At 37.2% G+C, this 15,401-nt stretch overlaps 2 protein-coding genes across 2 annotated transcripts in view; both read right to left on the reverse strand.

Moving 5' to 3' along the window:
- Positions 1–607: 607 nt before the first annotated feature.
- LOC140947955 (transmembrane protein 272-like) lies at positions 608–10,021 on the reverse strand. The gene is made up of 5 exons (XM_073397180.1): positions 9,894–10,021; positions 7,219–7,306; positions 4,773–4,883; positions 3,994–4,053; positions 608–2,840 (listed from the first exon to the last, which is right to left on the reverse strand). The coding sequence occupies exons 1-5, from the start codon at positions 9,921–9,923 to the stop codon at positions 2,449–2,451; spliced, it is 681 nt and encodes a 226-aa protein (XP_073253281.1). The 5' UTR covers positions 9,924–10,021; the 3' UTR covers positions 608–2,448.
- A 3,623-nt stretch (positions 10,022–13,644) lies between these two features.
- LOC140948477 (protein lin-37 homolog) overlaps positions 13,645–15,401 on the reverse strand; it is a 10,435-nt gene continuing 8,678 nt past the window's right edge. Inside the window, exon 12 of the mRNA XM_073397720.1 lies at positions 13,645–14,375. Coding sequence (XP_073253821.1) covers positions 14,294–14,375 — 82 coding nt within the window. The 3' untranslated portion in view covers positions 13,645–14,293. The remainder of the gene's footprint in view (positions 14,376–15,401) is intronic.

A 15,401-nucleotide genomic window follows, 5' to 3' on the forward strand; every position in this document is an offset into this window, starting at 1 on the left:
ATTCTGTGACCAATTAGAGACCCCATTTTGGTCACTTTTGGGCAAATGTGATTTTCGCGATCCCAACTTAGTCACTTTCTATTTCTGTATCTACCTTATCAATCCTTTAAATAGGTCATCAAAAAATGAATTGACCTATTTTTTAAATCGAATGAAGAACACTTTACTTTTCACCGCCAGTACAAACATTCTGGTACGTTTGCTAACGGTAAATATGAAGAACTTTCTTACCCCAAACATCTTAAAATGTGCGACCCCATTTTAGTAACTCTAGCGAAAATGCGACCCCATTATAGTCAATCCAGTCGTGAAAATGCGACCCCATTCAGCGGCACATCCCCATTAGCCTCTTATAAGGAAGTACCACCCTCCCGCCCCCCCTGGTCCTCTTAGGGATCATCTTACATCTAAATTCAGGATACCTTTAAGAATCATTTTACATGTCATCTTAAGATTTCCTGAATGTAGATGTATTTGAAATGTTAAGATGATTTTATCCATCAAAACACATACTTCAAATTAAAGAGAGTTTTATTACTACAAAAATACGGAAAAACTACTCACATTATTCATGATTATTTCCACTAATAATTCTATTATTACTGAGTAACTCATTTTACGTAGCCATGTTACATTATGAGCCAGATTAATACTATTACTGACATAATTGACTAGATTTCTTAACTTGAATCAACCGCACCATTTGCAACCTTTTGATTAAATAATACAAATAAACTGTCTGCAACATTCTTGTACAAACAAGAGCCCTTATAAAAGTAAACGGCAAACTACAATGGAAACTTAATATAACAAAGGGCCAAGGGACTGGTAAAATTTGCTCGCTATACCGTCTTTTATATTTTACTGTTACTGGGGTAAAGAAAATCGTTAATTGATATATAGATCTTCATTATATAAAGGTTCCACTGGATTAATTTCTTCATCGTTCGCAGGGTTTTCTACCAACAGGGAATTCATTCATGTGAGAGCCTTACATGTTTACATTGCTCCCAAACAAGGCTTTTGCAGTGAAATAATCTAGTGTGACCTATTTAAGCATGATATGGGTATTACTATTTCCCAAGTAGTATTTTCTCTTTCATGAAGCATCTCTGACATGCTACAGGAAAAGAAGTCATGAAGGTTATAAATTAAAAGTGCTAAATAATATTATATTATCAACTGCATCCCAAAGTTACCATGGAAACTAAACATGGTACCTCAATGTACTTTAGCGGGAATCAAACAAGACACTAACCCCACCTCTTAAGCAATAACACTTAATTTAAGAAGAAAACCACACTCATGGGACATCATTGGACAAGAATGAGAGGAGAGTATAGAAAACATGATGAGTCTTAAGTACAGCGTCGACCCCGCCACCCTCCCTTCCCCTTTTATGCAAATGTTACAACTGATGTGCAACTTAAAACTGCTTGGTAGTGGGAAATTCTTATCATATTAGTTTACTGTTGTTCACAAGTAAATTATTTTAGAATTTTAGAAAAAGCAAACAGCTGCATTAACGAGTGAGTGACACATTTGCATATCTCAAGCCAGATTACTAAAAATTAAAACTGTACAAATTTCACATATAAATTATAAAAAAACTTGTTATAACCACTTCACTCTTAACTACAGAGGCAGATCCAGGGGAGGGGCCGGGGGAATCCGGCCCTGAACTATTCCACTCTCAATTTATTAAAGATTTTGACTTTGCCAGTGCACAAAATAACATGCCAGAAATGAGAAATGAAATGAGGAAATAAGAGATAATTGTTTCTAGGATCTTTACAGTTGACACGTTGGTCAGCTGTTGGCCAATTTTTCCTGTCCCTAATAACAGTCCCAGAAGTCTTTGTGAAAGATAACTCGTCCCAGTTTCTAATTAAAGTGGTGAACTTCCATTTAGATGACACCAGTCTCTTGGGCAGTACTTTCATGTGGTACTATTTCATCTTTAACTGACTGTATAATTTCCTTAGCTGAGTACTTTTGATTTATTTCAGTATTTACTTTACAAGACATTAGGAAATGGTCCAGTTTTGAATTTAAAATTACCGCTGAATACAAATGTTAACGACAAACTCACACAGGACTAGCCTTAACACAAAGTAAAATATTCACCAATTCCAGCAAGTAAGTGTTAAAAATTTAAAAATACACATTAGAGAGAGTAATGAACAGGCCATCTTCTCAAAGCAATTTGTGAGTATATTTACTTCAGATGGAGGCTAAGCCTTTAAAAAATGTATCTTCGCTTCTTTCATTCAGCAGTCATAGTGAACTCATAACTGGACTATTAGTGACTTTTCCTTAAATTTAATTTTGGTGTTTCCTGGTAGTGACAGAGTGAGATGACAGTTAAGCAGATTTTATCATTTCTTAATGCTGTCACTAACAAGGTGAAGTGGGAACAGGATCACACCAGCTCTAGTTGAGCATTTATCATTCCTCGCTGAAAATAGCTGCACACACACCAACACAACAAACACAGCAACACATAACACCAATCAAAATATAAGTGGCTGTAGTTATCCAAAATGCAAAGAGGTACAAAGTTTCATTACAGTAATCCGGACTGCTCAAATCTTTGTAAGTTACATCCCTATAATTACTGTAAATCCAGACATTGCCGCAGATAAACCAGGCAAACAGGAAACAGTCCAGGATGGAAGTAACAGGGTTTTGCTTCTTCTCTTCTTCTTCTTGATCATTATCACTTTTCTTTGCCCTCTGACATAACGAGATGAGGTTACGGAAGACACCAATGGATCCAGCTACTATCAGATAGATGGGTATCTTCCTTTCGATAGGACATTCATTCTTATATTCAGCACCTAAGTTAATACAATGCAAAGAATATTTAGAATCATTTGGAGGGGAAGTTAGTTTCAATGTTCTCCTTGTTTGCCATTGTTTATTTTTTTAACCTGGAATTTGATTTTCTTATTCTGCAGTGAACTTACATTGAGGGAATGAACCAAGAAACTACCTAAATGACATGGCTCAAAGGGTTGAAGGAAAAATTTGAAGTATATGTATAATGTACAGGGCTTGAAACCACCATTTCTTGCTCATCTTAGTTCATGATTTTGTTAATGGTTGACTCTTGCCTGGACCCTTGCCCACTGGGGAAGTGTGCTTTAACCCTTTAAACCCTAAGATCAAAATCTGAATTCTCATTTGCTGTCTCCACTCATTTCCTACAGAAGTAGTGGGGAGAATTAGTTGATAAAATGTCAGGCAATTTCATCTTGAGTGATCATTGTCTGTAATTCTCATGACCACTCTGTTTTACAAAGCAATAGATTGATATTACAAGGAGGAATTTGATGTTGATCACTCTCAGGGCTTTACGGGTTGAAATTACTTTCCCAGCAAGACAATGTTCATGTCCTGGACAACCAGATGAGACTTTTTCGAGCCCTGATGTAGGTAGCTTTAATGTTGAAGTCAGTCGTGGTTTTCCCTTTTTTTTTTACTAATATTTAAAAGAATCAGAAAAAGCCCAACAGACTAGCTGGCCAAAATCAAGAAGTATGGGATAATTTTTGGTGTCAGCTATTTCAGACAATCCTTGCAGGGCTGATACCTCTATGCAAGGTAAAATGTTCTGGAATTCACAATTATGGCCAACTGAAGGGTTAACATGGTATATATAAGGGCTTTTTAAAACATCAACAAAAAAAGCTGAAACTATTACTACACATGGGAGTTATTAGAAACAGCTGTCAAGAAGGTTTGACAACTTTTAACCCATGTTGGGTGGTGGATAACTACCAGTATGATATGCGCCTCTGTGTATGGTAAGCTTGCATCTGATATGGAGGATAGCAATCAGAGTGTTTGTGCAGTAGTACGGTGAAGAGTAAGATCAGAGGTTTCAATGAACCATCACAGGCTAGGGACTCCGGTAGCACTCTCCCATCCCAAAATTTACTGGGTGTACCGCCTACCTGCCCCCCCCCCCCCAAACGAAGGATAGCTTACCTATGACAATCATGGCAATGGGTATAGCCATGACTAGCCCTATGGCGATGGTACAACCAACTGCAAAAAAGTAGTGAAAAAATGTATCATAATCTGCCAGAAAACTACCTAAAAGTAGTAACTTACGCATGCTCATTCAAGCAAAAGCACTGAGCAAGCAGTACTCTTTGAAGTGATAGACACAAAATAATAATATATAGACTTAGCCGAGGCTGAAGGCGAAGCTCCCGTTAATGAAAAAAACATTGCAATAAAGAAATCCAATTAGATTTGAGCCTGCGATCTGTTGAAAACTAGAAACTTGTCAGTAGTAAACTTAAAAAAACATGTAACCTTGACGGGTCAACACCTGAGCCCGCGATATGGCTATGTGATGCTGATCAGCATATACCCTGCTTTGACAGCTGTTAATTGACCACAACATGGATGTGCAATATCAGGACACAGGCTCCCACATTAGCTAGAAAGTTTCTAGTGGTGCAGACGGACGGGCAGGTGGGTGGACATATGGTCAGGCAACTGGATAGGCAAACAAATTTCCTTAGCTACAGGGTTCCGCTTGTGTGGAGCTCTGCTAACAATATCATTAAATATGTTGTAAAAAAGCATGAACATAGGTTAAAAAATTGGAGTTATGAGCCTACTGTCACCCAGCACCAGACAATGCAGGCACATTAGGGACAGACTGCAGGTTTGTGGCCATGAGCGAGAATGCTCTGAAAATTTAGACATGGGCATTCTGCAGAAGGTGAAGTAACAATAATCATTTTCAAACTTACTTGTTCCGGCTAGAATAAGGATCAACTTTTTCAAGAAATCTAACACTGAGCTGGATCCATGCCGAGCATCTTTGATTTCTCCAAACAATGATTGGTATGATGGGGGAGGCCCTGATAGTGAAAATTGAGGAAGGAATAAAACAATATTACTGTCAAACTCAGAAAACATGAACACACAAGATATTTCAGTAATGTTAATTGTGCAGTGGCCAATCACACAGGGGCACCCAACGGCAATTTTTGGAAAATATCTGTTCGGAAGACGATTTGAGATCTAGAATTTTCGGAACATTTGTTGTAAAATGTCTTGCTTGCCTGCCTCTCCTAAGATTTTCGAACATCTACAAAATGGTATAATTACCCATTTTTAACGGATTTTTACCCTAAAAAGACCACCTAGAATTTTCGGGAGCCTTTTCCTGGCTGAAATTTTCAAAAAGGTAAGTTTTGATCCTTATCATTTTCGGATCTTTAGACTTTCAGCTGGGAAATCCGAACAGATGAAAAGTTTTTAGGGGATAAAAATATGCCTATATCTACCGTTTAAATACTAAAATACGTTCAAAAATGCTATGTTAAGTGGTTTTGAACTATATCCTCGTTGGGTGCCCCTGATCACACAAGAGATAAGGACACACAAGGAAACCAGAAAACTATACAACCAAATTACAGTTAATGCTTGCACTTAAGTTTTTTTTTCACACCTGACATGCTGTTTTCCTGCAATGCAATAACATTCCAGAAAACATTAATATTATTTTATGGTGTTCATGATTTTCTGAATTTCACAGTAACTATCGTCTATGTGATCAACAGCAATCGCCAATGAGGCTGCTAATACTCTGAGTTACATCTTACGCAGATTACAACCTTTTGAACAAGAATGCAAAAAATGTTTTTGTAACCAAGTGTACCCTATTTCCTCGAATAATAGTCGGGGGCGATTATTTCTTTTTCGCACAAAAAGGGGGCAATTATTGGAGGGAAGGCGATTATTTCAAATATTGGTCACTGGAAGTCATGCCCTAAACATTTTGTTTTATTTTCCCATTAAATACAAAAATAATCACATCAAATAAACTGAACATGTGCTTTTTAAGTATTACAAATTTAGTTGCTTGATAAATTTTCATAGCTTGAATCATCACTGATCAGTTTTGCTAGATCACATGGCACTTCAACTTGACAGGGAGGGGATAAAAGGAAGGGAAGATGGTGAGAGGAGCAGGGGGGGGATTATTTGAGGGAAGCGAGTATTTTGAAATATTTCTGTCAAAGGGGGGTTATCATTCGAGGGAGGCGATTATTTGAGAGGTGGCTATTATTCAAGGAACTACGGTATCTTAGTTCTACCGTAAGTTCTGTGCGTAAAGGGTCTACCTTCAAGTAAATGACGTCTTGCTCATTAAGTGTGAGCTGACAAAAAAAACTTTGAAAAGGCTGTACTTCATTAATTCATATTTGGCAGTTCTCCAGTTTATACTACTACATGAGAAATTTCTGCAATTTGATTGGCTTAGAGTAGTGGTATTTCAGGTTAATTTGAAATACCTACATGTGAAAATTACAAACCTTTTGTGGGTAGTAGTATAAGCAAATAATAGCATATTTTGTACGTGATATTTGGCATAAATACCACTCGTGATATTTCAAAATTGTCTCAAATTTCACTCACCTAAGAGCTCGTGAGATTACGTATAACAATTCTGAAATATCACTCGTGGTATTTATGCCAAATATCACTACAAATCATGCTATTACCTATACTTATACCACTACATGAGAAATTTCTGCAATTTGATTGGCTTAGAGCAGTGGTATTTCAGCTAAATTTGAAATACCTACATGTGAAAATTACAAAACCTTTGCAGGTAGTAGTATAAACAAATAATAGCATGATTTGTACGTGATATTTCGCATAAATACCACTCGTGATATTTCAAAATTGTCACAAATTTCACTCGCCTAACGGCTCGTGAAATTACGTATAACAATTTCGAAATATCACTCGTGGTATTTATGCCAAATATCATCACTAATCATGCTATTACCTATACAAATTTAATGAAAAACAAGAGAAAATAGGAAGTGGTTGATTAAATAAAAAGAAATGCCTTTCACACTGGGATAGGTGCAGATGTACCCCACATTCTGCTGGGGGCCAGAGTCCAAGGACTTCCCTTAATTGGGAAAACTACCATTTGAGGGCCCTATAAGGTAAATTGCAGTGGATTGAGAACCCTCTTGAAAGAAATTTCAACCATAAGATTAACACTATTGTAAAACCGCATTTGCTTCACGCAATTTTTGAATTTCCATCATATGTTTGTTTTCATCAAACAAAAGTTGTTGAGTTGAGTTGTTCAGAGCTTCTAGAAAGCCCCGTTTGTATTGAACAAAATATTCAATAAGTGGAATTAGTACAGTATCATGGAGGGACCCTAACCTGTTGCTTCATCATAGGTGGGGGGAGCAGCTCCCCTTTCTGTGCCATAGGTGGGTGGACCCCCTGAGTAAGGTTCTACTGGTGCTTCCTGAAAAAAAGGAAAACAAACCTCCTCAATGCCATGTCAATTGTTGAAAATGTTTAAATTATTATGCATGAAATTATTGTACTGTATCAACCATTTAGCAATCTAGAGATAATCAAGCAATAGTGACATTAACCTTGGAATTATCTGTAACCTTAGTAACTTTGCTGAGACAGTTAAAAAGTTTGCTCTCACAATACTTGTATTCACAGAAATCAGACACCAAAAAGAGTATCATTTGAAACTTTTAGGGTGTCATTGCTTTACCTTGGCCTTTTATTAATCAAAATTAATTAAAGCAAGAGACTGGAGTTGTGGTATCTGTGTTTCAAACACCAATCTCCAGTTTGCAAAGGTGATACCAAAAACATCTGAATTAACACGATTTCAGTTTTTTAATCCTGTCTCATCTACCCTGACATGAAATTTTGCAATAGTTCCATTTGGCAAATTACTGATTTCTTGTATTTCATGAGAAATTCTTCATGTATTTGGATTATAAATATAGTGCAGAAAACAACAGCTAAAACATAGTACTGTCCAACAATGAAGAATGGAATGATTTCTCCATTTTTTTCACTCTGTTAGTTTTCTTATTTCTCTTAATTTTATTTTCCTTGCGATGAGCTCACAGCTGGATATAAAGTTGTTCATGTTTACTATATATATAGCTTGGGTGTCCTGTGGTGCTAATGCTATTTAAATTTTGCATGTTGATCAGAGATATTGTCTTTCTCATAGTAATGGGAGAGTCTTTCAAAGCTGTTGTTAAGACCTTTCATAAACTATGTTGTTATGGCACAAAGAAAAAGATAAAATTGCATATCCCTTGCAGTCATTTGAATTGAAACTCATTAATACGAAGAAAGTGATCTTTTCATTATTTATTGAATTTTCAGTTGGGAGAAAATAAGCTCAAAGGATTGATTAAAGTCCACTCTAGATTTTATACCAAGACATCCTCCCTTGAATCAATAAAATTCAATGAAATTTAGTCATGCATTTAATAACAAAAATAATAAGAAAAAATGTTTTACACAATGTTTTTTGATGTCCCAATTCTTCCCTAGCCTGTTATTATCCCATCTAATAACAAGGAATAAGTAACTAAATTTCTAATTTACAAGAGGACAAATTTCACTAGGGTCCAGTTGCTCTAAAGGGGGATAGAGCTATCCACCAGATGAATCACTATCCAGTGGATAGCACTATCGGTTTTCCTAATATTTATCAACTGGATAGTGATTTATCTGGTGGATATCACTATCCATTTTTGGAACAACCAGGTCCAGGTGATAAAAATATGTTGGAAAGATTTAGAAGAACTTTCTTTAATGTTCCACTATTTGATGTAAATGACCAAAATTTTGAGTGCCAGCATATTTCTCTTTGCTGACGTTCTGCACCGTTTGAGTAAGAAATTTGGTTTTAACAACACAACATTAAAATCTAACCACATGACACTCACACAATGACATCATTAACATATATAAAGTATAGAGAAAAGTAAAAGCAACACTAATTTATGCTTAGGCGCCTAGTGCTTGATTCTTAATTTTCATCGAAGAGTATCAAACACAATGTCAAGATCTGCCTCCAACTGGAGGTAAAGTTTACCTTTAAATTCACTGCTATTGAAAAAATTAAATTTAGCTGTTAGAATCGTTTTGAGTAAAAATTTGAAACTCAGTAAGTTTGTAAGTGCAAACGTTGCCACCTGCAGCAGTGTTCGGATCTGATCAAACTTGGTAATATTAAGCTCCATGGAATCAAAATATTATTAACAGCAACTTTACTTTTCATTTTTTGGTGCAGCGGACGTGTCTTGATATCTTCAGGGTTACATGATCCCCTCATGAACTTCGTTTCATGGAGGGATTAAGCCTGTTACAGAGGCGTTTTGAGAAAAACTTTTTTATAGTTAGGCTCTGCTCTTTAACAAGCTGGATTTATAAAACAAAAAAATTAACGCTGACAAAATTCATATCTTCCTAAAAATACGGGTGAACGAATTGTAAGTTCACTAAGATAATGTTATATTAAATTTAATCGTCTCAGAGGAACAGGAATTTCGAAGTTCGAACCGTCATGTGCGACTGACATCGATCATAGAACGTAAAACATTAAGTTTAATAACGCAACAAAATATGGGCCCTTCAAAAGTGACTGCGTATAAAATTCCTAAAATCGAAAGTATTACCTAACGGTTTTTTTTTCTTTAATCCAAAGCAAATATAAGGCGGAAGTGCCCGCTTTAGTTCGTAAGTTACTTTCACCTTCGTTTTGTCGACGTTCTTTGCTCAATTTAAGCCTAGTAGTTTATGTCCGGAGACGATAGCAACCTTTAAAAGGCGTTCTCCAAGATATAGAGGATAAAGTGGGGTGATTTGGTAGTAATGTACATAAATTTTTACCTTTCGAAAGACCTGCACAAGTTTTGAAACCTAAGAAAGGCAATTTGTTGGGACATATACACGAAGCTCTGAGAGCGAGTTTCGTTGCTTTGCTCGATTAGCGAGGTAAAATAACTAGCAGAGATCATGGTTGTACTAAGAACGAAACTTAAAAGAGTAGAGAATGCAATACCAACCGACATTGGCCTTTTCTCTCGTTCTGCCATTCACAGTGCAACGAACAAGATCCACACGTTCTGTGTTCGACTTTTGACTGCAATTAGATATATAAATTTACATCACGTTGCCTCCCTTTCTTTCGAAGCTTGACTTGCAGGGGTAGTGACTGGTAACTTGTAACCAGGCTTTTCCCCACCCTCCCCAAGAGAAAAACTTTCGGAACTGGTGGAAATTTCCACAGTTTTCGACAATTTTGCTCGGTTGTCAGATGAAAAATTTAGGTAAATTAGGCGGCACATCAAAAGTCACCTAAGACATCTGGAGTTTAATTGTTACACTAGGTGAAATGCTGTGAAATTTTCAGAATTTTCAGCCGGACGGAAAGCGCCTTTTAGGGCCCTTTCTCCATTTAATCTTGGTTAGTATTTATGCGGGAGAAATAAAAAAAGTCAAAAGATTCCTATTTCAAAATACCAGTATTACAGTTTTTTTTTTAAACCTAGCCTGCGAGAACATTTTGGGCAGTCGCGAGAATTCACGAGAGAGCAGCGCGCGAAAGGTGAGGTGAATGTGTGGGGAGGCTTTCTCGCGCTTTCGCTCGCCAGTCATGATAACTTCTCTTGGTAGAATCTGTAGTAAAAACAAGTGGCATGAGAATGAAAGTTATGGTACGGACAGTTTGAAGAGTTTTTCGGCAGAAGGGGCTAGAGTAAAAGGGACCAGGCTTAACAAACCTATTCATGAACTTCAAAGTTATTTAATTTTCTTTGGGCAAAGACTTTAAAAAACGTAGAAACTTGGACAAAACTTGAGTGCTTTCAAAGTATCTTCTATCATGTCATGAGAAGAGAACATTTGCATTCATAACTGCTATATTCTTGCCTCAGTTGTTCAAAAGATGGATAAGTCTATACAGTGGATAAGTATCCAATTAACAATCAATTGCTGGTTTTCAGTGTCACGCCATTCAAAGTATATCAAAATAAAAATCAAAACTATTCAATAGATAAAGCCCAGAATCTGGGAAATGAAAGGAGGTATATATGCAAAGACCCCCACCAAATTTCAGGTCAGAGGAATATTTCGTATACGAGATATTCGAAGAAAAGTTTTACCCAAATTTATAGAGTTTTGTATGGAGACGCCATGCTGGTGCTCATCCGGATGAGCTCCAACATGGCGGACGGAAACCAACAGAAAAATCAGTTACCGAGTTTTGCTACAAAAGCATGAATTTATCCTTCGAAGAACTCATAAACATTAAAGTAATTCTTTTTCTAATACATGAACTTTTTATGGTTTAGACAGCAAATTTCCCTGAAATCGAAACCAACAACCTACATGACAGCTCCCTTAATGCCACGTCACTCAAAAGCTTAGAAATTCAAGCGTACTCTATCACAAAACGAAGAACCCTTTTGAAGAGAAAATTCGTATGAAATTAGTTTTCAGCCACTCTAATACCTCAAGAAAGTGAAATCTCGGTAGGATCGATAGTTTTATCGTTTGAATTTTAGTGACGTCATGTGAAAACCAGCAATTGGTTCGGTCCTATATTAGTAGATGATTAAAACAAAAAAATTACCCTAAAAACTGAGATGGAAAGTCACAAAAACAAAGAGATTGAAAAGAGAGCGTCTCATGCACCTGCTCTTTGTCAGCAGGTCGTAAGTAATCGTTTGTGAGCAGCCAGGAAGGGGTTAGAAAAAACGGAAACTTTGGAGTGTGGCAGTTGACAAGCGCTAAAATAGCCCGAGTAGTAGGGATTTTCTTTAGTGCGAAAGGACGCATGCGCACCCACTATATAGCGCAAAGCACTCTTAACAAAGCATTCTTTCAGGGTGACCTCAAACCATTCTTGTCCCCAGAGCCACTCGGCTTAATTTGTAACCGACCAGTGATTTCAAGACCACGTGACCAAGACACGACGGGCTCTGGGGACGAGAATGACCTCAATCATGTAAAGAAAACAGCCTAGGACATGGTAAACGGCATAGTGGGTGCTCAAACAGATATACACACTTAGTTGACATAGAATGATGGTGATGTGAACTGCAGAAATACAAATAAAAACTACAAAGAAGTTTCAATTTGAAACTAAGTGCTGGCGTCAGAGCTGGAGGACAATGCGGGAGATACATGAAAATAAATGGAAAGTGAGGAAAATGAAAATGACTTCTTGGGAAAACAGGTGATAAACGAGGCTTGAGTTTTTGGTAATCATGTGTTTGTTTACATTTTTTTATTTGCCTGTGGAAATAATTTCATCGAGGTCACGAAGGGTTAAGTGATGAAAATGGAGTTGCGAAGATATCGACGAGTGGATATTAACGGGTTTAATGTAGTGCCCGAGAAGTTTTCTTTTGACTTAAAAAAACAATTGGACCCGACGGTAGCCTGCGCTTGCCAACCCGACAGTCAAATAATTGCACAAAGGTTAGCTAGGGGTTTGCTTCAAAGAGCGATACACATTTTGAATCCATATTGTTCCAATATTTTCTTTCGCTTCAACAGACCAATGTGACTCATAGAAAAAAAAAAAGCTGTCCTCCGCAGAGACTGACGCTGAGTATTCCAGTAAAAATGGTAATAATCCAAAAAGAGAAAGCGCGCAGGGGAGTGGAGCAGAGATACCTCAACTGCGGAGATTTTGACACAACAGTCAATTTACGCCTCAACGGGAGAAGAATTCTTTGATTACCAACTGATTACCAATTTCAAGCGTCACCAAAGTCCAGGAGGCTCATGCCACATAAAACTCAAGAGTCAAGAATGTTCTTCGGCAATTGAAAGAGTGTGATACAATTAACAATTATTCTTTGAAATCGAGGTGAATAGTGGCAAAATATTTGCCGAGCCGCGAAAGCGGCGAGGTAAATATTCCCAAAGCCACTATTCACCGAGATTGAAAAGAATAATTGTTTTAGTATATACACACGAAGTGATCTCAACAAAATCAGAGAGGAAACCATTAAAAAGTACAATTTGATTGACAGATCAAATCACGCGTAATTTAAAAATAGATCTTTGCAGAATTTTCAAACATGGCAATTCACAAGTTTATCATTTCGCAAACAACAGCGTAATGGCTTAAATGGAACCGTTAAAAGTTTGAACTGTTTCCTTACCTGAGAAGAAAAGTGGAGCTTTGTTTTTTTCTGTTGACTCGCCAAGTTTATAGCCAAAAGGGCTTGTTGTGTCGTTCTTCGCATGAAGTGCTGACAAAAATGGCCGGCTCGGTTGCACGAGGTAAGACGTCGTCTTTCTGTATCATTCTTTTTCCCGTTAACTTGAAACGTAGAATTTATGCAAACATTTCCTTTTAAATTTGTTTGTCATAAATAAACTTCGGTTTTTGAGCCAAAATTTTCTTCTTAGAAAACGCTGAGTTCACGAAACGGCTTCTTCTACGCGAATACACGGGAGTTGTAAACAATCCATCGAGCACAAAACTCAGCTACAGTAAATTGAAAAACGCCGTATTGAATCCTTCCAAGTCTTTTCTTGCCTTTAAAAAAGTCAGCGCTAGGATTTTGTCGACTTTTAAAAGATTGTTCTCTAAAAAAAGGGGAAAAACACCGAGCTCACACATTATCCACTCGCTAGGAGGTGAATATTGTTGAATAGTCCGAGATAGCGAACCAATCAGATTGCTTAAATCACCAAGATCACTGAGTGTGTATATACTAATACACGTTATCTCTTATTTACGGAGATGTATAAAAAGCAAGGGAAACGAACACGCGCATAAGAGACAACAACACTGGCTCCAGCATCTCAGCATACGCCCTTCAATGGGCTTTTATTCAGATATCTATAAATAGACTATTAGTGTTTCACAGATAAAACAGTTAACAAAATGCAATTTTACACATTTTCTAGTTACACTAGTAAAGTCGTCAGACGTTGAATGCGTCTCTCTTATTTACCGTTTTTTACTAGAGGTTAAAGCCGTCTTAACATGACTTTAACGTCTCTAGCATAAAAATGGCCAATGTTATAGAGATATAAAGTTTTTACAACGTTGTGCATTCCTGGTTTACAGTCAGTAACGTCATGTTGGTTGACAAGAACAAAAGTGTTTCCCTCCAATCCTTTCCACACAATTTCTGCAAAAAGGTACTGTTTTGACCAATAACATGGCCCCATTGGCCGTCTTATTGCGTGGTTGCAAACCAAGAATGTTTAGCAAGGCTCAGGCTTGACCAACTAAGAACAAATAACAAACTACCAAAACTAGCATCAACCACAGGGAATAAATTTCTACGCTTTGAGGGTATTACTTATTGGTTTTAAAGTAAATATGTTATATAATAATAATAATAATAGTGTAAACTTTATGGCAATGTCTTACAAGGATGGTTGAACTGTTTCACACACATATAATGACACGCAATTTTACAAGGTAAACATAATGTCATTGGTGTTCAAAAAGTTCTCGTATCATTTTTATACTCGGTCCGTAGCGCGCTTGTCTTTCAAATGATAAATCTCTCCAGCTACAAAAGACAAAGAACAAAGATCAAATATAAAGATAGAATTTTAAAGAATTTGTAGTTTGAAAAATAAATTTAAGCTACAGACCTTTTGCACGTTTCTTTTAACTAAGATCCCGTTTACAGGGGTACGGACAAATTTCTGAACGGACAAAAAGTTTATACACGGATCGGCCTTACGTTTACACGGAACCGGCCGGACCATGCAAATTTTATACCTGATCAGGGCCCAGTTGTTCGAACGCCGGTTTGCGCTCACCCGGGGTTAAATTTTAACTCGCGTTTCTTTTTCTTTTATAAACAGCGCTCTCTCGGATAATTTTGTCTATTCTTTTTAGAGTATCCGATCATCAAATTGTAGACACTGTTATCTTAACCCAGCTTCGAACAACCCAGCCCAGACGTATGGACGCAAGTATCAAAACAGTACTACAATGTGTAAAAGATTTTGCACGGTTCCGTGTATAAAGGTTGCACAGGTAAAACTTTCATCTCGACCCATGTGAACGAGGTCTAACAATATACACATGTAGATTCAAGGACGAGGACGACTACTAGTACGAGATTTGACTTAAAGGTTTTTCGTGTTTTCTCAAAATAAAGACTCCCCGGAAAGCTTCATTTTACCATTTTTCACTTGAAAAGTTAACACCGTTACCTTTAGTGAAGGAGGTTACACCCTCTCCCGATCGCAAAATGATAAAACTTCTAACATTTGATAACTTTTTTCCGCCACTTAACCCATTCGCCCCTGAACCGCCCTTAACTGCCCGTGCGGATCCAGGTCCTTTCTACCCATTGTGACGTCATCAGTTTTAACGGTCAAGGACAACTTTCTTCACTAACTTGTGCAGAGTGAAGAGATCTTTCAAACCATACCAGAATGAGCACAATTCAGTCAAGGACACCGGAGAAACAAGCAAAAAACCACGTGACATTGACCTGAAAATCTCCATGAAAATCTTGTTCCATTACCCACCTACCTTTCCTTTCACCTAATCCTAAGATCCTAAAAGCTTTCCTAAAAAC

The sequence above is a fragment of the Porites lutea genome, chromosome 9 (assembly GCF_958299795.1).
Source record: "Porites lutea chromosome 9, jaPorLute2.1, whole genome shotgun sequence".
Classification (NCBI taxonomy): Eukaryota; Metazoa; Cnidaria; class Anthozoa; order Scleractinia; family Poritidae; genus Porites; species Porites lutea.

Bases quoted from the DNA above. Each gene is read 5' to 3' on its own strand.
- LOC140947955 (XM_073397180.1), bottom strand. From the start codon at position 9,923: ATGGCAGAACGAGAGAAAAGGCCAATGTCG. The intron at 7,307-9,893 runs GTTGGTATTGCA...CCTTTTTTTCAG, and splicing joins GAGAGAAAAGGCCAATGTCG to GAAGCACCAGTAGAACCTTA. The intron at 4,054-4,772 runs GTAAGTTTGAAA...ACTTTTTTGCAG, and splicing joins CCTTATTCTAGCCGGAACAA to TTGGTTGTACCATCGCCATA.